The sequence below is a fragment of the Lissotriton vulgaris genome, chromosome 6, assembly GCF_964263255.1.
Source record: "Lissotriton vulgaris chromosome 6, aLisVul1.2, whole genome shotgun sequence".
NCBI lineage: Eukaryota > Metazoa > Chordata > Amphibia > Caudata > Salamandridae > Lissotriton > Lissotriton vulgaris.
In genome coordinates this window covers 1834545463-1834572742 of record NC_141694.1, presented here as the reverse complement: position 1 = coordinate 1834572742, position 27280 = coordinate 1834545463, and the positions used below count along the sequence as shown (strand labels likewise).

The window sequence follows — 27280 nt, the reverse complement described above, 5'->3', positions numbered from 1 at the left end:
TCACTGGTGTCACCCTTATTGTATCGTCGAAGGATCCCTCCGCCTGACGCTATTGAAGATCCATCTGTTCCTGCCATGGTCTCATCCTTAGTCTGCAGCAAGGTACCAGGGGAATACAAGAGGACATCGTGCCCAGCAAGGATTTGTACCTGCGGACTGAAAGAGACTTTCTTCTTACCAAGTCTTGGAAGAGGGACACAATCCTCAGTTGTCTTTCCTCGGAGGGAAACGCTTTGTTGCATTCCGTGTCCAATATTGCCCACAAAAATGTGATCTCTTTTGTTGGGTGGAGGTTTGACTTTCCCTCGTGAAGAGTCAATCCTAGATCGCCGAATAAGTCTATGCAGGCCTGTTCGACACTCTGACCTGCACCTTTGATGGTGCTTTAACTAACCAGTCGTCGAGGTAAGGAAATATTTGATGTTTTTGCTTCCTCAACACAGTCGCCACTGGAGCCAGACATTTTGTGAACACTCTTGGCACTGTTTTAAGCCGAATGGCAGTACCCTGAATTGGTAATGTCTTCCGGCTACCCAGAACCGAAGGTACTGTCTGTGTGCAGGATGTATCGGCACGTGGAAATACGCGTCTTGTAGGTCCAATGTGGTCATATGATCCCCCTGGGTTTAATAACGGAAGGATGTCCTGCAGAGATACCATCCTGAAAGATTGTTTCTTGAGATAGGTGTTTAAGGATCTGAGATCCAGAATGGGGCGCCACTGGAGTTTGTTTTTCTTGATAAGAAAAAAACGGGAGTAAAACCCCTTGTTTTCCTGGGATTTCGGTACTGGTTCTATTGCTCCCTTTCGGAGCATTGTCCGAATCTCCTTCCGGAGTTGATGCAGATGGGCGGCTCTCTGGTGCATCGGTGGTGTACAAGGGGGCGCTTGAAGAAATTCTAGGGTGTGACCGAATTGAACTATTTTGAGGACCCATTGGTCCGTTGTTATTTTCCGCCAATTTTGAAGATAGTGGGCAATCTTTCCACCCAGGGGAGCATCTGACAGAGCCGGAAGATGGAGGTTGTCATTGTCGACGGGTGTTGTCCTTTCCTCGGCCACCCCGTCCTCTTGGAGTTGATTTTGTACATCCTCCTGATTGACGCTGGTTGTATTGCTGACGGTAAGGCTGCGAAGAAGACTGATAGGAAGAAGAATATCTCCCCTGTTGGTATCCTCCTCTATACGAGGACTGTCCTCTACCCCTGGAGCCACGAAAAGGGGTTTTCCTGTACTGCAGTGTTCCCAGAGCCTTTGCCATATCAGTATCCTTCTTGATACTCTCTAGAGTATCATCAATATGTTTTCCAAATAATTCTTCTCCATTGAACGGTAGGTCTAAAATCTCGTTTTGCACCTCCGTCCTAAAAGCTGTTGCTCGCAGCCATCCTTGTCTGCGCAGGACCGCTGCTCCTCCCAATGATCTAAATGCTGTGGTAGCTATATCCATAGCGCAGTCTATGACTTCAGCCGAAGTCCTCTCTCCTTCCATGAGAATTTTCTTCGCCTCCTGCTTCTCTGGGTCCGGCACCAGGTTAACGTATGGGGACAGGTCACACCACATCTGCCTATCATACCTTCCCAAGATAATGAGGGCATTAGCAGCTCTCACAAGCAGAGCCGACATTAATGAAAAACGTTTTCCGCGTTATCCAACCTTCTGCCCTCTTTGTCTGGAGGTGCTGCAATCGGAGCAGAAGGGTTCTTGGATTTCTGTTGTGCCGCCTGAGTGATAAAAGAATCCGCTTTGGGATGACCCAAAAGGCAAGATGGAGCATCAGCTGGTGCCTTCAACTTCTTCTCCAGTCTGGCCAGAACCGGTGTTACCATTGCTGGCGTCTCCATGACCTTTAATCCTTCCTTCCAAATATGAGACACTATAGGCAGGGATCGCACGGATTTCTGATTTGAGTCCTTGAAGTCATATAGAAAACATTCAGTTTTCTCTTCTGTCATGGTCAGTGCAAATCTCTTAGTGGCTCTTTCCATCAAATTATGAAATCCACCAATGTCCTCCGGTGGAGAATCTACTGGTCTCTGCGGAGTAGTTGAAGGTGATGGGGCGATATAGTAATGACATTCTGCATTTGTGTCCGCAATCTCACCAACATCATGATCCGCATCCGAGGTATCGTGGTGTGTCGTCGCCGGTGGGGACCTAGCAGTAGGTTCCAGTACAATCTCCCTCCTACGAATCGGCGTCCCTGGAACCGATCGTGGACGTGGAGCAGCCTCTAGGGCCTGTTGAGCGACTCTTCCTATGATCCTCCAACATTCCCTGGAGATCCCTCAACAAAGAGGATGGCACACTTGTCATCTCCTCCCGTTGCTGTTGGCGATATCGGTGCTGTTCCTGGGGTTGTTCTTGATAACCCCCATATTCCTCCTCAGAATCGTCTTCTTGGTACTTGACCTGTAATTGCGAAGGGCTACTGGCAATTCCATACTCATCTTCTTCCGAATCTTCCTCCTCCAGCAGGTGGGATGGCAGCAATGGGGAGACCTTGCTTGGAGATGTAACCTCCGGTGTTATAGGTTTTTTCCAAGGCACCAACCTTTTTTCTGGTGTTTTTTCCCTCGTCGACGAGCCGGTCGACGAGATTCCCATCGCCATCGTCGACCAAGTCATCGTCGTCGACGCCACCGTCGACGTTGTAGTTACCGTCGACGCTGTCTTCGTCGATGTTGTCGTCCTCGTCGACGCTGCAGTCGACACTGCCGTCGTCGACACAGTCCTCGTCGACGCTGCCGTAGTCGGTGCCGCCGTCGTCGACGCCGCCGTTGACACGGTCGTCGACGTCCTCGTCGCCGGATATCGCAGTCGACGGTAAAATTGTCGACGCAGTTTTCTCACCAGCCTTAACATTATCCTTTTTCGTCGACGACTGAGGTGTTTTTGTCGTCGTCGATGGTCCCTTCATTGTCGACGGTCCCATCGACGGAGCTGAAACAGCACCCTTCTCCTCAGAAGGCGTAGAAGAAGACCGTTTGATGGTAATCTTGATCTTCTGAGGTGACTGTGGCGGATCTGAGGTGGATTTTGCTCCTTTCACCTCACCAGCAGAACCCTTCTTCCCCTTAGATGAGACTTAAGGGAATTTTGAGGGACTGCGCCCTGAAGACCCTGGAGTGGTCTTTTTTGGGGCCTTCTCAGGTCTTTCCCCTGAGGAATGTGTCTGAGGAGATCTACTTCTCTTCTTAGATCTCTTAGACGCCACAGATTCCTCCTCACTCTCACTTGAGAGGATTTCCTTCCTGGCTTTGACCTTCTGAAGCTAGATCAGTAGCCTTCCCTCATGGTCTCTCAAGGTCTTATTCGAACAGGTACGACATACCTTACAATCTGCTGCCTTATGATCTGGATAAAGACAGTAGATGCAGTCCTTGTGAGGGTCATCTGTGTAAAGCCTCTTCTTGGAGCAGGTGGAACAAGCTCTAAATAATCCTTTTTCTCCTTATCAGACATGGTTGATGTAAAAAACCTCAAATCTAAGTCAAAATACTGTAGTAGTAAAGAGTTTGAGCAGAGCTCAAAGGTGACTCCCTAGCACAACGTGCGGTAGAAAAATCTGGGGGGCAGAAGATTCTCTCAGGAGTGTTCTAGAGGGTGAGGAGCTCTGATTGGTTCAGGGAAAAGTTTGGGCTTTTTTACATAACAAAGGCTATGGGTTGCAAAAGGGAAATGGGCCTAGGCCTCTTAAGTTTGCTATACTACTAAGCACTGCTTTTTTATATACCGGAGACTCCCGTCTCGACGACGGGGAATGATTCAGGAATGTGAATCTATGAAAGTAACAATACTGGAGTAAATAGGTCTTCTTGTTGCCCTATCATTTACAATTCAAAATAGAAAGGGTTCTAAATTCAAGCTAGGCAACCTTAGGTGAAGTCTTCAGCACTAAAACCACAATCTGGGTAATCCTAGGACATTACAAGCACCAAGTATTCAACATCCTGCAACCCTGACACCACAACCTAGTAGCTCAAGCCCATACACAAATAAGGAGCTTTCATCTAATATCCGCTTCTGTTATGGGGACACAAGTAAAGTGTCTATTAGGGAGAGGCTTTAGGTATGGTTTGAATGTAGGCATTGTGCAGAGGGATAAGTCAGCCTCCTGCGGCCCAGGTCATCTCCATGTCCTGAATCTTTTCCAAAATTCTTGCTCCAACCCGCCAACTCCACCGCAGCTTGAGATGATTTTCCATGGCAAAAAGCAAGAGACATATAACCAAAATAGCCATTCAATTAATGTACTGATTAAGGTGGTAACTGCTTAGCTCCACAATACCTCCCAGCCACTGCAATAGGTGGTACCTGTGTGCCTGTTGTTCCACATATCTCACCCTCAGACTTGCCGGTGAGACCTCAATGAATGCCGTCATCAGGATTGGTAGCAGTTGGGGGCAACACGATGCACGAGTAGTTACCGGACCTAGCAAGGCGTTAACATCCGATGGCAGTTTTGATGGAAGTGTAAGACAAATGTCCAACATGCATTCTTCTCCGCAAAGCAGGTATTGTAGAACAGGTAAGATGCAATCTTGCCTGATTGGTCTGAACGAAAGAAACCAAGTGGTATTCAGATCTCTTTAACGAGCCAAGCCAAGAATCTGTGTAATCCTGTCACGATACAGCATGGCTAGGAGGGCTGGTTTCATGGTAGTCTGGGTATCGTTGGTGACTGGACTTGCCATATCGGAGCAGAATAAACAAAAATAGAATTCCTGCTACGAGTCCCAAAATGAGAGGCAGGCCGCCGAACACAGAGTGCACGAAATTTGGAAAAATGCAGAGGACTGCTTAAAAGGGTGCTAACAGTCCCGAAAAAATCGTCTTAAATACATGTGCAATGCCGCTGTTATCAGACATGTTTAAGATTTGACCTAACATTTCTGCGAAATGTACTGGGCAGTTTGTTGATAATAATGCATGTATCTCTGCAGAAGTCCTTGCAACTTGCAGATCATACGTTTCTCTAGACGAGGTCAGTGGCACAGTTTTTTGTAAAAGAATTGCTTTCATTCTGCTTAAAGTATCAATTCGTATAGAAGAGATATTCAGTGAAGGCCATAACGCCGACTCCCTGTATTTCTTGAGTTTTGGAAACAATACTTGCATACAACAAGTGACCGTGGCTGACACACTAACTAGATAGGCTTTTCCTGGCAACATGCCACAACAGCTGTGATCATTCAACATTATGTAGCTACCATTGGATAGCTGCCTAAAAACTGGATCTATCACTGCTGCTGGTGAACCGTGCAGGTGGCAAGAAAGGTTATTCGAATAACCCTCGCAGGCTCCGTGTAAATTAATACCTTGACACAAAAGTGTACCGCTTAGCGAGTTCTTACAATATTTACCACTAAGAAATACTTCTTTTCCCCCACTCAAACATTTGTGTGTGTATGGTAAATTCCAGGTCGACTTAATGTATTCTTTACCCAACTTTTCATACATGCCCGCTGGTATGTGCTGTAGAATATACTGAAATTGGAAAATCGTCACTGGTATAGTAATGGTGCCATGTATTATTCATTCTACGACTGGTTTCTCAGAAACAGTTAATGGTAATCTTTCCCGTTTTTCTATGCTCAGCACCGTATAGTCTGCTCCTCTTTGTGCCAAAGAGATTTGTTTATCTGTAAGGTGAAAGACAGTAAACAATGACGTAGTGTTGATTAGACGCCATGGCACGTAGCCTGAACGCAGATTTTGTAAAGTCCAGCCTAGCAGCATTATAGAACGTAACTGAGACTGGCCATGTTGTAACATTAGTAAGTCCTGCTCTATTATGTCAATGGCAGATGATACAATGCTGTCCAAAGAATAAATTTTGGAGGACAGAGTCATGAACCCATTGTCCACTACAGAGAGAGCTTTCTCTAAATTAATACGATCAATTTCTCGTATTCTTTCTGCAGTTTCCATTTGCATGACTTTCCATGCTTCATTGTAAGCAGCGTATATACCGGCCTATATGAAACGTTTTGACGCGGTTTACGAGGTCCAAGTAAGAAGTCTCGTAAATCAACGCCTTCTTTAAGTAAAGTTAAGTGTTGCTTAATTTCTGGAAGTGTAGATTTCTGCAGAAAATCAAGGCATAGATTTGCTACACTACAAGTTGTTACTATCCCTGGATGTTGTCTCTGGGAATATCTTGGATCTGGCCTATTCACTGTGAACCCTTGTATTTTGTTCAGGAATCTATCTTGACAGTGATTCGTGTCTGTGGGCCAGTTTAACCATTTTTCCAATCAGGATTAGTTCTTTTCTGTTTTAAAATATGGGATAAGTCTACCTCCTCACCCGCAGTGTTATTACCGTTCGGTGTGGGCTTAGTTATAGACGGTTTGTTTAAATCTTTTATCTTAGCCAGGCCAAGACAAGATGTTTGTTAAATTGTATCATTTAAAAACATTATTTGTTCTGGGATAATGCATGCTCTGAATAAGGCTTCTAAACCTTGCCCCTGCCAGTCTTTTGTGCCCCAAACAGTTTTTGTTTCAATGTTGTCTTTCCAAAAGTTAAAACCTAATGTAGACAGCTGAGCATAAAAGTTTGCAGAATAAATTAGTTTAGTATTGGTCAACATGTTTTTCATTCCTGTCTTTTTCAAATTTTTTAAATAAAACGTTTCTGGATTTGTGACATTAAAACCTGAGAAATATGGAAACTTTTCATGAAATGTTTTCGAGCTGCCCTTTGGCGGCGTTGAACAATGTTCCCATTGATTATAATTAAAAACATTTCTAGGGTTTGCAGATTGGTGCAAATAATGGTGACCAAAATGATTAAAACAATACATTTGTTCGTAATCTGATGAACCTTTTAAATATTCATGTTTTGTGAATTTAGCTGACATTTCTAAATCTGTCATCATATTATTAACAGTTTCAAAGTCCCAATCATCAGAAAATGTGCTGGGTGAGACAAGGTCACTCAAAGAAACCTTAAACTGGTGTAGAATCTTCAATAGTTCCACCGGGCCATTAATGTCATAATCAGTTCTGTCCCATGCTATACCACCAGGTATAGGAACGGCTGTGATGTTCACTGATGACAGGTCTCTTCGCTCACGATGAGATGATTTGTGAGGTTTCTGGAGCAAGTTGATGTTCTTACTTGCTGTGTCCATTGTACTGTATCTTCCATCTATCATCTTTCCCAAACTTAAAACAAGAATGAGCCAGAGCAGGAGAAAAAGTACACCTAACACAATCCAAAGTTCAACCCATGGTGAAACCAGATATGTGTTCCCAATTTGATGAAAGAGTTCTGTTATTTTTACTTTAAAAGTTTTATTTACTGGCGTAGTTTCAGGTTCACTGGGATCCTCAGAAAATGTATCAAAGTTGATGAAATAGCCAGAGGCAGTTCTGTTAATTGTTGTAATAGCATCAGGATTGTTTGGAATCACTGGGGCTTTTTCTTCCTTTGTCATATCAGTATAGTCAGAGGCTATATCATTGTAGACAGGTGTTTCTGGTCGCGCCCCACGCCGCACGGCTCCTCCTGATTGCTCGAGTCTCTGCCCCACTGCTCCGCCGCTGCCGAGGGTTCGCCCCTGGTAAATGGTAACTGTGTTTTTTACCCTCTGTACTGCCAACCTTCTCCTTTGCTGTGTACTGTATTTTTTGTATTTCTATTTTTAGGTGCTCCTTTTACGCCCCTGCCCTCTGTGACCCCCCCCCCCCCCGCTCCCCGACGCTGCTCCCCCGCGGCCCGCCCCCTTTTTCCTTCTGTATCCCCTGCCCTTGCCCTTTGGCACACCCGCTCCCGCCTCCCAGCTGCTCCTACCTCCCACTTTGCCTATTATGGAGGCCGCCCAGAGGACGCGCGCCACTGGCGCGCCTAAGGCAAGCCCGTCTGCGCCCATCCGCGCCTAGCACCAGAACCCCTGGTCCCTGCGCCCCCCTGCAACGCCAGACTGCATTACGACTACAGCACCCTCCACCCACTCAACACCGGACGAGACCACCCCTGCTACCGGGCCACCCCGAAGTGCATCCAAGGGCCGTTCGCCTGCCAGAACTGCAGATTCACCAGCATCCAGCCCACCTAACCACCAACCATAGAACCCAACCACCTCCGCTGCATCCTCCTCAACACTCGCTCCGCTCGCAAACACGCCATTGAACTCTGGGATCTCCTAGACTCTACCGCCCCCGACGTCGCCTTCCTGGCGGAGACCTGGCTGAACGCCACCTCAGCACCAGACATCGCCATAGCCATCCCACAGGGCTACAAGATCTCCAGCAGAGACTGCACCAAAGGAGTGGGAGGGGGAATCGCCATCTTCCACAAAGACACCATCAGAATCTCGACCAACACCGACGACACCCTCACCACCGCCGAGCACATGCACTTCCAGATCCACACCGACCCCAACACCACCCTCAGAGGAACACTCTTCTACAGACCTCCTGACCACGATCACAGTTCAGCGACACCATCGCCGACCTCGTCAGCACCCAAGCCCTTGCCTTCATGGACTATATTCTCCTCGGGGACCTGAACTTCCACCTCGAGAACAACAACAACGCCAACTCCACCGCCCTGATCGACAACCGCGCCAACCTCAGACTCAAACAGCTTGTGACGACACCCACCCACACCGCTGGACACACGCTGGACCCCATCTTCTCCACAAGCCCCCACGTCTCCTTCAACCACACCACCGAACCCCACTGGACCGACCACAGATGTGTCCACTTCACCTTCAGGAAACCCACCACCGCACCCAACAGCTGCCACGCAGCTGCTGGGGCAAGGTCACCAAGGACCAACTGACTACCACCCTCGCCCTGAGACCACCAGCCGACCCCACCGACCCAGACACAGCTGCGACCAACCTCAAACAGTGGATCAACGACTGCGCCAACACCATCGCCCCTCTTAAGACCGCCACAACCAACCACACCAACAAGGAAGCCGCCTGGTTCACCGAAGACCTCCGGATATCCAAGCACACCTGTCGGAAGCTGGAGAAGAAATGGCTCTACGACCGAACACCTCACAGCCACACAGCCCACAAGAGCGCCACCCGCAGACACCACAAACTCATCAGGGCCGCCAAGAGGACCGCCTTCAAGGACCCCTTAGAAAACAACGCACACAACACCAAAGAGCTCTTCAGTATCGTGAAAGAACTCTCCAACCCAAGCTCCAACACCAACGACATCCCACCATCACAGGACCTGTGCAACTCCCTGGCCATCTTCTTTCATCGCAAGATCAGCGACATCAACAACAGCTTCAACTCCGACACCCACCACCGAGTCCATCACCCCTGCGACCACCACCCGCACAAGCTGCCTGACTGCCTGGTCCAACGTCAGCAATGGAGACACCATCAAAACCATGAACTCCATCCACTCCGGATCCCCATCTGACCCCTGCCCTCACCAAATCTTCAACAAAGCCAGCACAACCATCGCTCCCCAACTCCGAAAAACAATCAACAGTTCCTTCGAGACAGCAACCTTCCCGGAAAAATGGAAGCACGCCGAGATCAACGCCCTTGTGAAGAAGCCCAAGGCAGACCACAAGGACCTCAAGAACTTCTGGCCCATCTCCCTGCTCCCGTTCCCGGCAAAAGTGACAGAGAAGATTGTCAATAAACAGCTAACCTGCTAACTCGAAAACATCAACAGCCTGGACCCTTCCCAATTCGGTTTTCGCAGCAACCACAGCACCGATAACGCCCTCATTGCCACCACTAACAACATCAGGATCCTGATGGACAAAGGAGGAACAGCCGCCCTCATCCTCCTGGACCTATCAGCAGCCTTTGACACAGTCTGCCACCGCACCCTATCATCACGCCGGAATTCAAGAGAAGGCCCTGGCCTGGACCACATCCTTCCTCTCTGGCAGAACCCAGAGCGTCCGCCTCCCACCCTTCCGCTCGAAATCCAACAGAGATAATCTGCGGCGTACCACAGGGATCCTCCCTCAGCCCGACGCTGTTTAATATCTACATGGCACTGCTCGCCCACGTCGCATGACAACATAACCTCAACATCATCTCCTATGCCGACGACACCCAGCTGATCATATCCCTCATTGAAGACCCCCACACTGCCAAAGCCAACCTCCACAGAGGAATGAACGCCATAGCCGACTAAATGAAGGACAGCAGACTGGAGCTGAACTCAGACAAGACTGAGGTCCTCATTCTCGGACCCACCCCATCAGCCTGGGACGACTCTTGGTGGCCCACATCGCTAGGCACAGCCCCGGAACCCACAGACCACGCACGCAACTTGGGGGTCATCCTCGACTCCACCCTCTCCATGACCAGGCAAGTCAACGGCGTCTCCGCGTCCTGCTTCAACACCCTGCTCATGCTCTCCAGTATCTTCAAATGGATCCCTACAGACACGAGGAAAACCGTCACCCAGGCCCTCATCACCAGCAGACTCGACTACGGGGACGCCCTCTACTCAGGAACAACAACCAAGCTCCTGAGACGACTACAACGAATCCAGAACGCCTCGGCACGACTGATCCTCAACGTCCCCAAACGCAGCCACATCACACCCCACCTGAGAGGTCTGCACCGGCTCCCCGTCAACAAGAGGATCACCTTCAAACTCCTCATCCACGCACACAAAGCCCTACACAACACCGGACCTACATACCTCAACAACCGACTCAGCTTCCACAACCCCGCCCTAAGCCTCCGCTCAGCCAACCTCGCCCTCGCCACAGTTCCTCGTATCCGGAAAACCACCGGCGGCAGATCCTTCTCCTACCTCGCCGCCAAGACCTGGAACGCTCTCCCCACCAGCCTACGACAGCCTCAGGACCTGCTGGCCTTCAGGGGACTCCTCAAGAACTGGCTCTTCGATCAGTAGCGGCCCCCCTCCCCCAGCGCCTTGAGACCCTCACGGGTATGTAGCGCGCTCTATAAATGCAATGATTGATTGATTTCTTGACGAACTGTTATTTGGGTTTCAAGAGGTACGTGTTCCATGGTTTTGTTGCATAGTCCTTCCTTTCTCACTGTCAGTTTATCAAAGGTGATAAGTCTTTCAGTTTGAACCTCTTGGATTGTAGCCAGATTCGGTCGTCTGCTACATCTTGGGAGTCCACTGGGCCTACTACTTATTATCGGCCACATGATGCGGTTTGACCAGGTCGATGGATACGACTTGGTTCTCCTTTTTACCATTAAGGGGCGGTAGTACCACTGATCTTGTTCCGTGGATAGCTAAGACAGGTACTGCTTTTCTGTAAGAAGGTCCAAATCCCTTCTTCGCCGCGATTTTTTCCCTGACTACATCCCCAATCTTTGGCATCCAGACAGGTCTTGCTGGGACAGGTGGTTTTTCTTCAGTGGTCGTTTGCTTCTGTATTGTGTTACTCAGACTTCTTCTTGTTTCATTTAAGTCCTGTAAAACAGCCAAACGATCTTTGATATCAAAGGGTTTTTGTTCCACCACTGAAGTTTGCCAATCAAGATCCTGGATGAGCATTCTAGTACCAAAGAGCATTTCATATAGAGTGATTCCACCCAGAGAATTTCTTGGCAGATTATTAAGACTACGTTGGACACTTATTAGACGTTTGACCCACCCGTCACCCGAACCTAATACCCTAGCTGTTATAGATTGCTTTGTGTCACAGTTTTTTCTTTCCACTACCACATTTCCCTCAGGATAGAATGGACTTGAGTATCGCAATGCAACGCCCAAGCTGGCCATGGCCTCTTTGTAAGTTCGAGAGCTAAACGCAGGACCCTGGTCAGAATGTAGCGTGCCGATTGCATATGTGCTGATAAAGACTTGAAAATCTTTTATAACAGTTCGGGCGTCAGCCGAGCGCTGAGGCCACATCCAAATGTATCTTGTCCTAATAGTTGTGGGACCGCATCCGTCCATGGTGACGTCTGCGTGTAGAAAGTCTAATGCTGTCTAACAATGTTGTCTGTACTGGGCTGGCTACACTGTAGTCAGGTACATGGTGGCTTTCAAAGCTGTGATCTCTGTAACAGGTATCACGGCTAATACCGAATTTGTAAACTTCGACGCTCATTCCCGAACACAAGTACATTTCTTCTAATTCTATTAGCGATTTTAAGATCCCTTGATGTGTCAGACCCTCTCCCATATGTGCTTTGTAAACCAAAGCACCTCTCTGGTTCCAGTTGGGAATTACTCTATCCCCCACTCCAGGGATTCGAGCAAAAGGAATGGAGTTTGCATCAATTATGTATGTATATCCGAGTGGACAGTTTAGAGGTAACACTGCGCAGCTGACTTTCATTGAGGCATTCACTGCTAGCATTGTTTCACCGTCTATTTTTGTTTTTGAACGAGTGATTGCAGCAACAGACGCCGTTAGCACAGCTGCCTTTGTGGACTCATCAGCCAATGAAACGTGAACGCCATCACACTGATGACTCAGTGTATGAATCACATGAGTATTTTGTAGTTCTTTTTTGCAAAATAACTACTTGTTCCCAAAGCATTATATGCCTAATTGTGCCACCTTTTGTGTCTTTGAAACCGAATTAAACCCAGTTCTGCAGATATTCATTGTAAGACTGGACGCAGTGATATGAATCGCTCACTATGAGTGTGGGGAATTCGCGATCGGTATTTTCAAGCGCCATCTTGAAGGCTTGGAGTTCAGCTCACTGAGCTGTACAGTCTCCGAGTGATTGAGTTTTAGTGCCCATAGGTCTAAATTTATCTTCGTGCCAGCGACCTTTAATAATCGCGCATGCAGTACTATAGGCTTGTTTAGCCCCAATTGCCGGCTGTGCTGATCCGTCTGTATAGATTATACAGCCGTAATGTTCTAGAGGCAGAGGACATTCGTGTTCGTATTGTAGAAATGCTTGAGTTTTCAAGTAGGGGTCAAAAACGTATTCAACGTCTGTTGGAGCAAGAGAATTAACCCATTGTATCCATCTTGGATGTAAAGTTTTTCCATTTGGAATGCTCGCTTTTGTCACTGCCTCTAAGGCAGGTACAGGTGTAACGATCATTATGCGTTTTCCCTGTGCGTGGGCTCTCTTTTTTGCTACTGCAGTTTGAACCGCTGTCAGAATCTTCTCTGTAGAAGTGAATTTCATTTCAGCTTGTGTGTACAGTGCGATTTGTATGCTATTGGTACCTTTTCACCTTCATTAAAAGTCAGGTATGTGAATCCGGATCTCCCTGGGATGATTCGGATCACAAGATTGCGAATGTTGTCGCGTGTTTGTAATTGTGTTTTTGCTAACATGTCTGTTTGCACTGAACGCAAAATTTCTGTGTGTATTTGAGTCCAATTAATTTGTTTGAAATCAGGTTTAATTAGTTCATATAGAGGTTTAACCCTTTCTGCGTAATTCAGAAAGTAAGTTCTTCCAAACTTCAGGAAACCTAGAATTGACTGTAGGTTTTTCAGCGTCTTTGGAGGTTGGAGCAGCGCACATTTCTATAGATAGTTTGCTGCCAGGTTTTTGCCTTCACTTGATAACTCGTAGCCTAAGAATAGTACGTTGAGGTGTGCAATTCGTGATTTCTTAAAATTGATTTTATACCCTTCAGAAGCCAAACCAAGTATTATGGTGTTCACTCTTTTCAAGTGCGCGTCCAAATCGTCGTCTGTAAGATAGATGTCATCGACATAAGATAATGCCTCATCATCGTACGTTTGTAGTAACTCTGTTACTCTGGCTGAAAATAACCCTGGACTATTCTTGAATCCCTGGGGGAGACGGCAAAATTGTCGCTGTGTCCCCATAATTGAGAAAGCGGTCAATACCTGCTTTCTTGTGCAGTGTTTTGACAGAAAAAAACGTTAGAAATATCTAATGTGGTTTTATATTTTTTGCGCACGATGTTATTCATCAGTGCTGCACTGTGTGCATTTTGTACTGCAAAATATTTGCAACAAGAGTTTAAGTGTCTATAGTCCAAAACTAGACTATATGTTTTGTCTGGCTTGGAGACAGGAAACAAAGGATTGTTCATAGAGGAGGTGCATGTTTCAATCACCCCTTGATATTCAAGTTGATGTAGAATCTCCTTGACCTGTTTTTTAGCTTCCTGTCTAACAGGATATTGCCTTTGCATACTAGGTTAAGCTTTTAACTGGATTTTATGGTGAGGAGAGTCCTCATCCCTTCCCACATGATTTTTATATAATGCTGGAGCCTGGGCTACAGCCCATTTTCTGGCATATGTGTATTTTTATGGTCTGGAATATGATTTGAGAAGGCCGGCATAATTATCTCTTCGCCATGTGGGCACTTCCTGACAAATTCAGGTGGCCAGTCTTGTTCAGCTAGAAGAGTGTCATAACCCTTAGATAGCTTCTCCCAAAAGAGTGCTTTTATTTTTCTAGTTATGTCCCCCTCCATCCGGAGTGTTACTTCATATAACTTATGTGGTACACTAACCCTTGTGTCGGCAGTTTCAAATTGAATGCATTCATTCAAGTCCACTGTCTCCAGATGATCCTTCAAGATCTTGCGAGCTATGGTGACTTCTGCTGCTCTGTCTAGCATTGTCTGCGCCCACTCCCCGTTCTTGAGTTGTGTCCTCAAGATCCTCGGCATATCTGATCTTTACACTTGAGACCTTCTTCTTGGTAAATTGAGGTTTCTTATCTTTTGGAACGTGCTGTTCGTCTTTGGTCTTAACGCGTTCTTTTTGTTCTGATCATCCTCTTCTCTCAGATTTCTGCGAGGAAGTCTGAAAGGTACGAGACGAACTTATATCAAGACTCGATATCTATCAGATTTTCTCAAATTATCCCTATTTCTGAGGTTGTACCTCTTTTCAGAGGGCTCCTGTGGAGGAGACCTTCCTCTGGACTGAGAACGCTTCTCTTTAGGTAGTGTCTGTTTAGTGTTCTCCCACTTTTTAGGAGTGGTAAGATTATTTTTAATAAAAACTTTTTCAGGATTTTCAGTTAGTTGGGGCTTTCCTGGTTTCCTACCCAAACTATCTCTACCTAGTTCTTCATAGGATTTTTCAATAATTCTTGCAAGTTCAAATGGTTGCTCTGTTATATCAGTTTCTTTTAATTTTTGGCGGATTGCCACGGACGCTACTTCACCTTTTATGTTAGCTAATAGTATAGCCGAGACCTGTTTGAAAACTTTTAGTAATTTCATACCAAGATTTAAAGCAGGTTCAGGTCAATATTCATTTTGAATCTGTCTTAGGACGTCTGGTATTACCGCCATAGACGGAACACCATGTGTTTTTGTGTAGATTGAAGCAAAGACTGTACCCTAAGTGTCACAGTCCTCCATGTGTGGTGCAATCCCCATTGGTAAGCAGATTGTCAGAATTCTGTGTTTCTCATGAGGTGTACTATCAGGAAATATTGCCTCTATTTGAGTAATTTTTTTAGCTAACCAGAACGGAATTTGTTCCCTCTTTGCGGGCAATTCACCAATGACGGATTGTATAGTCTGTGGTGTAATTTTGTTTGTGTTACCCTGGTGAGGGGTGTGCTGTGGAATCCTTACAGCAGGTTGGACTGTTAAAGTCCGCATGACATATTGAACCAATTGTCTATGTATTTTAATTAACTGTTTCAGCTGAGCTAACAGGTCTGCACCTGTCATTTGTTCAATGTCAGGATTTGGTGTATAGCTGGCTAGTACCGGCCATGTAGCTCCTGGTCTACCTAGTGGACCGAGCCTGGTGATGTCATTTTGATGTTGTAGGTCGCCTTTAAACCAGAGCTGATGCTCTTGGTAAGTTAGTGGAATTTCAACGTCCTCGTAAGGAACGTATTCCACTGGATGTTCTTCTACTTTGTAGTAGTGGAACTCATATGTTGTTGGATTTGCTTTTGGAAAAGTAATCCTTGAATAGAATACCTCTGTCTGCCGATATTCATGTGCCCCTATGACAAATATTACTCTACCACCTCTGGGTGATAGGCCATTTTCTATCGATTTTATAGTTATAGTTTGTCTTACATTTGCCGGGATGATTATAGCACCCGGGTCGTTTTGTTGAAGACTTGTGTCATCTAAAACCGCTCGAGCTGCTGCTGCAGCTCTTTCCCTCTCCTCTTCACTATCCGACATTTTGTTTCCTGTAAGTTTGCAGAGCAAATTTCAAGGAAACAAAGATAAGGTGCACAATATTTTTGGAACACGGTATCCTTCAACGTTGAACAAACCAGAAACTAATACATAGGATTTTTCGTCCTACTCAGTTTTGGCGGATATTAACCTTTTACCCACTCCAGACGTCTATTGGAGTATTTTACGGGAAAAAGCTGTCTGTGTTGCAAACAATACACTGATCCCAAATGATGTGTAGTGTAGTTCCTATATTCCCAATAGTCTCTGCGCATTGGAATAACATACTATAGATTAGACGTAGGACTGAGGTCGACTAGGTCTCTATCGAATATGTTAGACTTAATTGTGAGTGCCAGCTAGCTCAGACATCACTAGAAACTTTCTTGAATACACAAGAAGGGATTAGTTTCTCATAACCGCATAAACATGACAACTTTGTTTCCCAAGAATAAGAAATGTATATTCTGGAGTCACGGAAACAATAGATAGTTATTTTACTCAGTCAATCGTGCATGCTTAGTTTCACCAGAGGTGCAGAGAAATAGAGAGACGGGCGTTTTCAATAAAAAGTATTTATTGAACAGTCTTCTTTCTCATGCAGAAGAAATGAACTGCTACAATCGTAATACTGGTTGCAAAGTACAATGCGTACAGTATGAAGAGTATTATAAAATAATACTGTAAAAGCATGATATGGTTTCTAAGCCATAAAGTACATAGAATACATACATTAATAAATAAAGACTAAAAGTACTCAACTGGTGCTTCTAAAATATGCCTACCCCAGTCTACCTAACCTAGGTCTACTACGAGGGGAGAAGTAAGTGAGGTGTAGCTTAAGTTTAGTATTTTTTGCCAGGAATATATCCAAGAATTCTCAAAGAGTCTAATCAGCTCCGTACCTTGGTTTTTGAATGAAGGAGGTCTTGTATCTCTTTCTCAGGACTCGATTTCCCAGCAACCCGTAAGGGTAGCCTGGAAACACTGGAGCTGGATTTCTCGGCAGGAGAAAAGACAGCGTTTCTCTCAGTGCATCTGCTGGAGGGTCGGCTTCCTTCGACACTTGCTACAGCGAGATGTGTCAGGCAGGTAGATAGTCGAACTGCTCCAAACCACCGGGTGTTTGTCTGGGCAAATGTGGGCGTATTTATACCTTAAAGGTGCCGAGATTGACGTACGGTTGGACATAATAACGTCATCAGAGACTCAGTTCTTTGAAAACTCCAGGATTTCTTGGTTAAATTAATATTTAAGCAAGGGGAAATCCCCGACTGCTGAAGGCGGGTTTTTCCAAGAAATCGTTGTGGATTTTCGGAAATAGTGGAAGTAGTCATGCCGTATTTGGACTGCATAGGCGAAGTCTAAGTATGGTTAAGATTTCGGCGCCTATATAAGGATAGGGTGATTTATACCTATATATGGGCATGAACGGGGAAAATTACACTAGGGTCCTAAAACGCTACACAACAGGTGAAAAACTACCAAGCTACACTTCTCTCCAATTAATTTCAAATTTCCAGAAATCCAAAGCGGATCAATAAAAATCAACTGCACTTCAGTACCACAAAATACTACTCAAAGCGCTTATGTTGATTTTTAAATCAGTGGCTGTGCAAGATCTCGCATATGATCATAGCCCATACCTCAGGACATACTCATGCAATTCAGCAATGTCCAGAATCTGGTGGTGACCTCTCACCTATCATATTTCTTTTCCAACACTAGGGTCAGAGCACCCATCCAACCCTGCACAGGTACTGCAAAAAGCAAAGCTAGTAGTAATAAAAAAAAATTGTTAGATCAGTTAGCCACACTCCACTCTTAACACAGCTACAACATGCAATATAAACTATACAGTAACATGCAAGAATCATCACCTACATTTTGTGATACAGAGAATGGATAACAATCGGTATCTCACATTCCCCTGCCAACTTTCCATAACCATATCCTGGCCAGTATCACCTCACCAACTGGCACATCCAAATGCTACATGCAGGAAAATGTCATACGTTGTATGCTGCATATGGTTCAAGGTGCATCAACGCAAAAATGTACTTTCAAAATGGAGATATTCTTCTTTTGGTACAAATAAAATTATTTGCTCATGGAAAACAGACCTATGAAACTAGAAATACAAATAGTGGCTTATCTAGCTATAACTAGCAGATTAATTTAACTGTGCACTTACCAAATGTTTGCGTTTCCTTCCAGGTCGACTAATTTTCTTCATGGACGATCCATTCTCCTGCTTGTCTTCCACATTCCTATTCTCTTCAGAGTCCTCCTCGCCCTGTGCCAGAGAAATGAAGCATGGACATCGGTCATTGCTATCTGGTCAGGTAAATGTCCAAACTCAAAACCAGAAGACATGTAAGCAGAAAATAACGGAAACCCTTTTAGGATTTAACCTTGCATTACAATCATGTATATATATCATACTAATGATCCGTGAAAATATGTTGCTTAAAAGAAGCACATCATCTTTGATCCATTGTTGCTGTTGCACACCGTTTTATGTGTAGTATGAATAAAGTGAATCTTTTTAAGCTATTTCGTACAGTAATTAAACTGGGTTAAGTAACTTTTTTAAAAATCTGTTTTATTAACAGAATGATATCAATACATCAAACAAACAATAATTCTATACAGTATCCTGATTTACATATCAGGGGAAATAGGTGCCTATCACACAAGACAATTAGAATATGCCGAAATGGGATATCTGGCGAGTACGTCTGAGGATGGGTCTAAGTTCAGAAAAGCACCAGGCGAAGTCTCCCAGATATGCAGTATTTTAAACAGCTAAATTCAGTAAATAAACAGTAAGGCTTACAGGATGAAGAAAACTAGACAGCTAAAGCCGAGACTGGAATAAAAAAACAGAACCCATAGAAAACGTCCTCTGTGCATACTATTCCTAGTACCTCAGGCGGATCATCATAGCTGGTCTATACAGTGAAAAATCGTATATTCTGACATGGGCTTACAAATTCTTTTTTTTCCTACAGTAAAACTGTCCAGAAGTACAATATGCAAATCTTTATGGAATTTGGTTTTATTATCAAGTATTACAGTGAAATGTCAACACCCAAAGCAAAATATTTCCAAGTCAGCATTTCCTGGTGTTTCTAACCCAGATCCATTACTTTGCATAACTAACGGACACATATGTTCTACCAACATACAATGCTTTATCATCACCTTTAGCCTCTTGTAGGAGAGTAGGGTCTGCAATCCTATGATAACCCAGATTGTTTGATTTTGTTTCACTGGTTTACAAATATCTCTGGCTGTGGGCCTGCCAATCAGACCCACAGCCTAGTTGTTCTCTCACTAAATTGACATGTGTACCTTAGGTGCATTATCCAATTGGGACTGGGCCACCTTATCAGACCCTATAACTCAGGGCATAGGTGTACCCAGGGCCTACCAGGGGCTGAAGCATGTATTATGCCACCCCTGGATGGCCATCTAAATCTGACACAACTGGCTGCACGACAGCTGGGGCAGGGTGGTGTACTCACCCTTTGCTTTAGATATAGTATACCTATATCTAACCCTAAAAATGGACACACAGATTCCTATCAGTCACTCCTATGGCAGGCCTTGACAATCCTGAAGTTAGAGTGCTTGGAATCGTGTGAGATGGTGCTCTGGCATGAGCTGAGCCCGTTTGCAGCTTGCGGAACCAAGTCCTAATAGCTGTTCCATGATAACGCATACCATATACTCTTAAGTGCATTATAATCCTCGCGGTTATTTGCTATCTTTGGTATCGCTTTATCAAAACATGTCGAGTAAGGTGTCATACGAATTGGAATACTAACCCCTCGCCAATTCTGGTGACGGGGTTAGCATTCCACCCTTCTAGAGGGACACGACATGTATGTAACCGTGAACCCCGGTTAAAGTTAACTCAAGCCTCAGCATCACAAAATGGATGCTGCCACCACAGACACAAGTCTGACCCCCTGCAGCTGGGAGTCCTTCCAGTGAGGGGAGCTTGGACAAAGGGTTTCCTGTCAGGGGCGGTGCTAGCACCATCCCAGACAGGGTTTTGTGTATCCTGGGTAGGCAGGGCTTTACAGGAAGGTGACTGCAAGTGGCACCCCGGTGCTCACTACGCATCTGCCGGCTAGAACCAGTTCCAGGGGCACACCAGCCCCTGGCCTGGGGAAAGTCCGGCATGGGAGAGGGGTGTAACCACCCCCCTTCCTGGTCCCACCCCTAGGGCAGGACCTAGTCGCGTACCCACCCCTTCCTTTAGGATAAAGGCAGGAGCGGGGACCCTTCCAAATTAGATCATCTTTGAATCAAGAAACTACTTTCTACGAAAGGAACTCTCGACTTCTTCTCAAGATTTCTCCCTTGTGGCTAAGGAGTAGTCACCCTGCACCCGCAGGCACCATCTAAGAACTCTGCGGTTTGCTGCACGTCCTTCCTCCGGAATCCGACTGACCAGCTCGACGAGACCCGGCTTCCCTGGCACCTCTGACCTCTACCTACCTCTACAGCTACGCTGAGAACCGTAGGTGCAATGAGACCTCGATGGACCGGCCATCATCAGAACTGCACGACTTCTATCCAGCACGACCGCCGAGGGATCCTCTGGTGAGTGCTTTGGGGTCCGAGAAGCCCCGACCCTGAGCAGCTCCAGCACCGAAGTCCAGCCCCCTAGCATCCACGAGATCTGCGTGGGGCCCTTCTGCTTTTTGCTGCTCACCGAGTTGTCTGGCTACTAGCCCGCTGGCTTGTGGCCTTCCCGACGACGCCCGACGACATCACCACTGCTGGTCTGGTTGCTCCAGACTGGCCCTTGCTCCCTTCCACAAGAGGAGCATCCCGGACCCTCCTGGTCCACTCCAGACGCCATTTTGAGTCCACCGCGTGGGCTTGAATTTGCCAAGACTTGTTGCCCCAATCCTGGGTCCAGCGACGTCGACAGCATCAACCATCGTGGGACAGCTCGCACCTCCATCCTGGTCGCCGACAACGCCTCCTGGTCCGTGAGACTGCAGAGCCCAGCGTCGCCCACTCACCTGGTCGAGGTGACTACCATCCGGTGCCATCCTGGTGCCCATCTGATCACTGGCTAGTGATTAAGAACTTGGTCCCCTCTGCTTTCAGGTGTCATCCATCTTCAATCCAGGCTTGGATCACTTCGAACAATCTTCACTGGTCGCCTGCCAGCAACTCTTTCTTCAGGCTCCTGGTTCGTCAACGAGGATTCCCGACGTCTTTTCAGACCTATGCAGCCGCAGCCCCTGGGCTAGGTAACTTCGGCATTTCGGTGCCCCAGCATAGCCTCACTATCCAAGGGTCCAGATCCACTGTCGTTTTCGACCTACCTTATCGGGTTCGCCCGAGAACACTAACTTTGCTTTTACTAGCTCCCATAGACTTTGTCCCGCATCCCGCGTGAGAGTGCATACTCTGCACCCGAGTCCCCAAGGCCTCCTACTAGTAATCTGAAGGTTCAGTATCGTAGTCCTAGCGATTCCAAAGCCTATTAGTCCAGTACTTACCTGCTAGTAATTTCGCATTCCACTTCCATAGTATATGGTTTTCCGTGCCCCTCGGGCATTTGTGTAAATTGTGCAACTTAAAGTATTTTTGTAAGAGTTTTGTTGTGTGCTTAGTACCCTGTCCTCATAAAGAGTACAGGGCTGTTGTGATCTAAATAAATACACTGTTTATTTTCATAACACTTGTGTGGTGTCCTTTCACTTGGTGTTCAAGGGGTATATGTGATGGTATAACAGCTGGCTTAACACGCCCTCTAGAGTTTAGCCCGAAGACTGCTCGTATCCATGCTACTAGGATAGCTGGTCTATAAGGTTGACTTACAACCAATCACCATAAGGGTTGTTTGGACTGATACATAGTGATCACTAGAATAGTGAACACTGAATATCAGGCCAACTTCTCACACCCATAATAACCAAAAACGTTGGTAACATGAAAACCAGGAAGTAAAGTAGCCTAAAGTTCCATATCTATGACTATCATAGTCATTATACATAGTCCAAACTGCAGCCAATCAGGCGACAGCACCCACCAGAATGTTCTCCTCAGAGGCTCAAGCTCTCAGATTTTCTCGCACAAGGGTGTAACCAAGAGATTAGAGCATAAACCAGTCGCTGAGGGGAGGTGGGCAGGTTGCATGTGAATCTATGAAAGACACCAATACTGGAGAACCACAGATTACAGGTAAGTAACTATTGTTCTTCTCCAGTATTGGGGTGTCTTTCATAGAATCACATGCCTGAGTAGATATAAGTACCCAAATAATGTTTGGAAGACGCTATTTGTAACATAAATCTGCTAATAGAAAGCATATGCAATCACATACTAAAAATACTAATATGCATAAATACATGAAAATTTTCAATCACATGAAAACGTACTCAATATTAGGCAAGATAATAAGCATCTGAGAAGCAGTACAGAGGAGGAGGGAAACAGAGGCTCACCTTATTTGAAAAGATTGCGGAGAACCGCCTGTCCCACTGATGTATCAGCATTGCTGGCAGCTTTCAAACAGTAATGCTTGGTGAAAGTGTGTCTGCTGGACCAAGTTGCTGCTCTGCAGATTTGCTGAAGAGGAACACCAGCGAAAAGAGCAGTCGCGGAAGAGACCGCCCTCGTAGAGTGCGCTCTTGGAGTTGTCTGCAAAGGTCTTCAAGCTTGCCGTATTCTACCGTAGGCAACAAACAATTGATACAGATTTACGAATGGTAGAGGTCCTTTGCAAATCGAACTTAAGACATCTTCTAATGTTAAGGGTATGCAACGCCCTTTCCGCAGGGGATTGGGGGTTAGGAAAAAATGTTTTCAAGATGACTGGTTTGTTCAGGTGAAAATCGGAAGGCATAAATTTGGGATTTGTGCGTAGCACCACAGAACTGGACGTGAATTGCAAAAAAGGTGAATTTACGGTGAAAGCCTGAATGTCACGGACTCGTCTTGTTGAAGTCAATGCTAGCAGCAGATAAACCTTCCAGGATAGAAATTTGAAATCCACTCTATGAATAGGTTCAAAGGGGTGGCGCATGAGCTGCGCTAATACCACATTAAGATGCCAGGATGGAGGAGGACGACGTACAGGAGGAAACATTCGAAACAGCCCTTTAAAAAACTGTTGCATTATCCTCGATGAGTAGAGATTGGACTCATCCTGTTGGAACCTTGAAATGGCCGGCAGAAAAACCTTTAAATTTGAAGGCGAGAGGCCTGATCTTGCTAAGTGTAAGAAAAAAGGTAATATCTGCTCAGGTGTTGTGTGAATGGGGTGAACCTCAGTAAATTGACACCACATGCACAATCTTTTCCATTTAAGTCTGTATGTCTTTATTGTGGCAGGCGCTCAAGCGTTATCCAGAACTTCCTTGCAATCCGCAGGGATATTCAGATGAGCAAATTCAAGGTGCTCAGGCGCCAGGCAGCTAATTTCAGAGATGCAGGGTTCGGATGGCAAATCTGACCGTCCTGAATGGACAGGAGACTCGGAACTGGTCGAAACTGAATTGGATCGCACTCTGATAGGAGGAGAAGTTCGGTGAACCAGAATTGGCGAGGCCACCTGGGAGCGATGAGAATTAGACGACAAGGTTCTCTCTTCATCTTCCGGAGAATTCTGGGAACCAACGGTATCAGAGGAAAGGCGTAACATATACTTGAGACCAGTTCACTGAAAACGCATTCCCCTGAGAATCCTTGTGGGGAAGCCAGCTTGCAAAGAATAGGCATTTGCTGTTCTTCTTGGTCGCAAAAAGGTCCAGATTGGGGCGACCCCACTGTTGGAAGACTCGATCCACCGTTGGTAGTTCCCATTGAGCGTGGACACCGTGGACGTGCTGAGGGAATCCATTAGAACATTTGAAACCCCTGGCACGTGAACTGCCAAGAGATTGATTTTGTGCCGTATCGCCCAATCCCATATTTCTTGGACTTCTTGAGAAAGAAGAGCCGATCTCGTTCCTCCCAGTTTGTTCAAGTAATGCATACTTGTAGTATTGTCTGTGCGAATCAGTACTGTGGCTCCTAGAATGACTGTCCGAAACGACTTCAGGGCTAAGAAGATGGCTCATAGTTCTAGTAGACTGATATGCCACTTCCGTTGTTGAGGGCTCCATTTTCTGCTGACCATCAGCCCTTGAAGATGTGCTCCCCAACCCTCGAGGGACGCATCTGTGGTGATTGTAAAATTCGGAGCTTCTTGAAGGAATACACATCCCTTCTCTACATTTCTTTTTTGAGTCCACCAGAAGAAGAAGGCCTCTCGCATTCGAGGAGTGACCTGAATAAGATCTTCGAATGATTCTGAGACCTGTAACCACTGCTGGTTGAGCTCTTCTTGTAGGGGCCTCATCCTGAGGCGACAGTTGGGTATCAAGGGGATGCAAGAAGAGACCATTCCCAGAAAGGACTTGAACTGTCGGACTGAAACTGACCTTTTTGATCTTAACTTGTGAGCCAGCTTGCGGATTCTTTGTTGTCTTTCGTCTGATACAAAGGCTTGAATTAATTGTGTGTCCAAAGTTGCCCCTAAGAACGTTTGCCTTCGTGAAGGAACAAGATGAGATTTTGTCGAGGTTGATAGAGGGACCCAGCGACTGAAACAGAGACAGACATCTTTGGACAGGGGCGTTTGTGTCTGAGAAAGAACTCGCCTTGATAAGGCAGTCGTCGCCTTGATACGGCAGTTGTCCAAGTAAGGAAATATTTGAATCCCTTCCAGACGGAGGTGTGCTGCTACTGGAGCTAGGACCTTCGTAAATACCCTGGGTGCCGATTGTAGTCCAAAGGGAAGGACTTTGAACTGGAAGTCCCTGCCAGTCGCTCTGAAACGCAAGAACTTTCTGTGCCTGGGGAGAATGGGAACGTGGAATTACGCATCTTGAAGGTCGAGGGTGGCCATGTGATCTCCTGCCGACAAAAGTTGAAGAATTTCTTGAAGCGTTAACATCCGAAATGACAATTTCTTTAGGTATTTGTTGAGGGATCGAAGATCTAGAATGGGACGCCATTCTCCTGATTTTTTCTTTATTAGGAAAAACCTTAAATAAAATCCTGTTCCTCTCTGCAATTGAGGGACTTCCTCGATCGCTCCTTTTTGTATCATCAAATTTATCTGGAAAAACAGCTCTGTGAGATGAGCTGGAGGTGGGCCTCTTGGAGGGAAATTTAGAGGAAACTTTTCGAATTCTAGAGCATGGATATAATGTCTAGGACTCACTTGTCCGATGTCATTGAGGACCAATTTGAGTAAAATTTTGAGATTCTTCCTCCAACCTTTACATGGGGCTGCGGCAAAAGCGGTGGCAGGTGGCGATTCTCATTGTTTCTTGTTTGAATCTTTTCCGTGGTAGGAAGGCTTCCTTTTATTTTGAGAATAAGAAGTGTTGCGCTGACCATATGATTGATATCTTTGTGATTGGTAGCGCTGATTTCCTTGATACGATTTGTAGGATGTTTATCGACTATATTTCCTCGATTAGAGAACGATCCACGTACTTTCGTACCCCATAAGGGCGGCTTACGAACTGGCAAGGTACCAAGAGTTTTGGCTGTTTCTGTGTCTTTCTTGATGGTTTGCAGGGCTTCCTCTACTTGTGGGCCGAACAAAGCCTCTCCATCGAACAGCATGTCGAGTATATTTGCCTGTACATCCTGGCAAAACGAATTAGCCTTCAACCAGCCTTGCCTACGTAGAACAGCAGCACCCGCTAGCTGTCTGAAACCTGTGGAAGCGACATCTACTGCTGAATCAATAATCTCTGCAGAGATTCGTTCCCCCTCTTGTAGTATCTTCAGAGCTTAAGCCTTTGACGGCTCTGGTAGCATATCGATATATGGTGAAATGTCTGACCACATGTGTCGGTCGTACCGACCCAGAATGGCTAATGAATTGGCCGCACGGACTGTTGTGGCTGCCATGGTGGAGACTTTTTTCAATTGAGTCTGCCGTCCCTGTCAGGTGGGGTTGTGATCGGAGAAGATGGATTCCTAGCTCGTCTTTGAGCAGCCTGCACGATCACGGAGTCAGACTTTGGGTGTCCTATAAGCATGCGGGAGACTTGTCGGACGCTTTATATTTCTTGACCAGTCGGGGCAAGACTGGAGGAATAGGCGCAAGAGTTGACATTACTTTCAGTTCCTCCTTCCATATAAAATCTATAATGGGAATCGCCCATACTTGGTTTACTTGGCTGATCCTTAAAATCATACAGGAAGCATCCTTCCTTCTTCGTCTCCATAGGAATGAGGAAGCCTCCAATATCCACTGGAGGAGAATCAGCAGGAGCTGATGGAGAAGGGGTTTGGATTTGGTACTCATCCCACTCCGACAAAAGAGATCTCTCGTCTACTTCCCCTCCCTCTCTATCTTCATCATCCGATGAATGTGCTTCAGGAGAATGATGCAAAGCCACTGGCGAAGGTGGTCTAGGAGACCGGAATTCTGAAGTGGAAGCTTGAGCAACCGGTGTAGGTGGCACGGACTCTGCCAACTCAGATGGCAGGAACCGGTGGTAATAGTCGTCTAGCATATGTTGAAGATTATTCAATATAGCTATAGGCATCTGAGTTGTAGGGATATTATCAGGAGGTGAACCCACAGGTTCAGGAGAAGGTTGGTCATACTGATCATCTTCCTGGAACTTAACCGCATCATTGCTACTGTATATTCCCGTGCTGTGATGCAATTTTCAAAATCCCTTGTTATGTGACAACGTCAACTCGTCATAAGCACAACGCAGGTAACACCCATGACGAGTTGACCTTGTCACAAGCATCGAAGGGGTTAATTAACAACTCCGAAGGACTTCTAGCTGTTAGAAACCTGTCATCCACCTCAGAGTCCTCTTCACTTTCATCTGAATTCAGTAATTGCTCAGGAACCTGTAGAGGTACCTTATGTCTCTGCAACAAAGAAGGTGTCGTCGTAGACGGCGTAGATGTTAAGGCCGTAGACAGTGACCAGACTTGTAGCTCCATACAAGATGACAAGTTTTGCATCTACAGGAGAGTCATCGACGGGCCTGTCGACGATGGAATCGTCACTAAAGGTGAAAATGTTGACGAGGAAGTGTCCGTCAACTAAGTCGTCTTCGACGACGAGGAGGGCTTAGTCGAAGTGGTCTTCGTCTACTATTTGGTCGTCGACAGCGATGCAGTTCTCGACGATGAGCTTGCCGGCGACGAGGAAGTATTATTTCGAC

The 27280-nt window shown here is 46.1% G+C and overlaps 1 protein-coding gene across 2 annotated transcripts in view; it reads right to left on the bottom strand.

Annotated features, from left to right (window-relative positions):
• DNMT3A (DNA methyltransferase 3 alpha) overlaps positions 1-27280 on the bottom strand; it is a 1977379-nt gene that overhangs the window by 1636909 nt on the left and 313190 nt on the right. For both annotated transcript variants that reach the window (XM_086928111.1, XM_086928112.1), the window contains exon 4: positions 18247-18348. In XM_086928111.1, coding sequence (XP_086784237.1) covers positions 18247-18348 — 102 coding nt within the window. The remainder of the gene's footprint in view (positions 1-18246; positions 18349-27280) is intronic.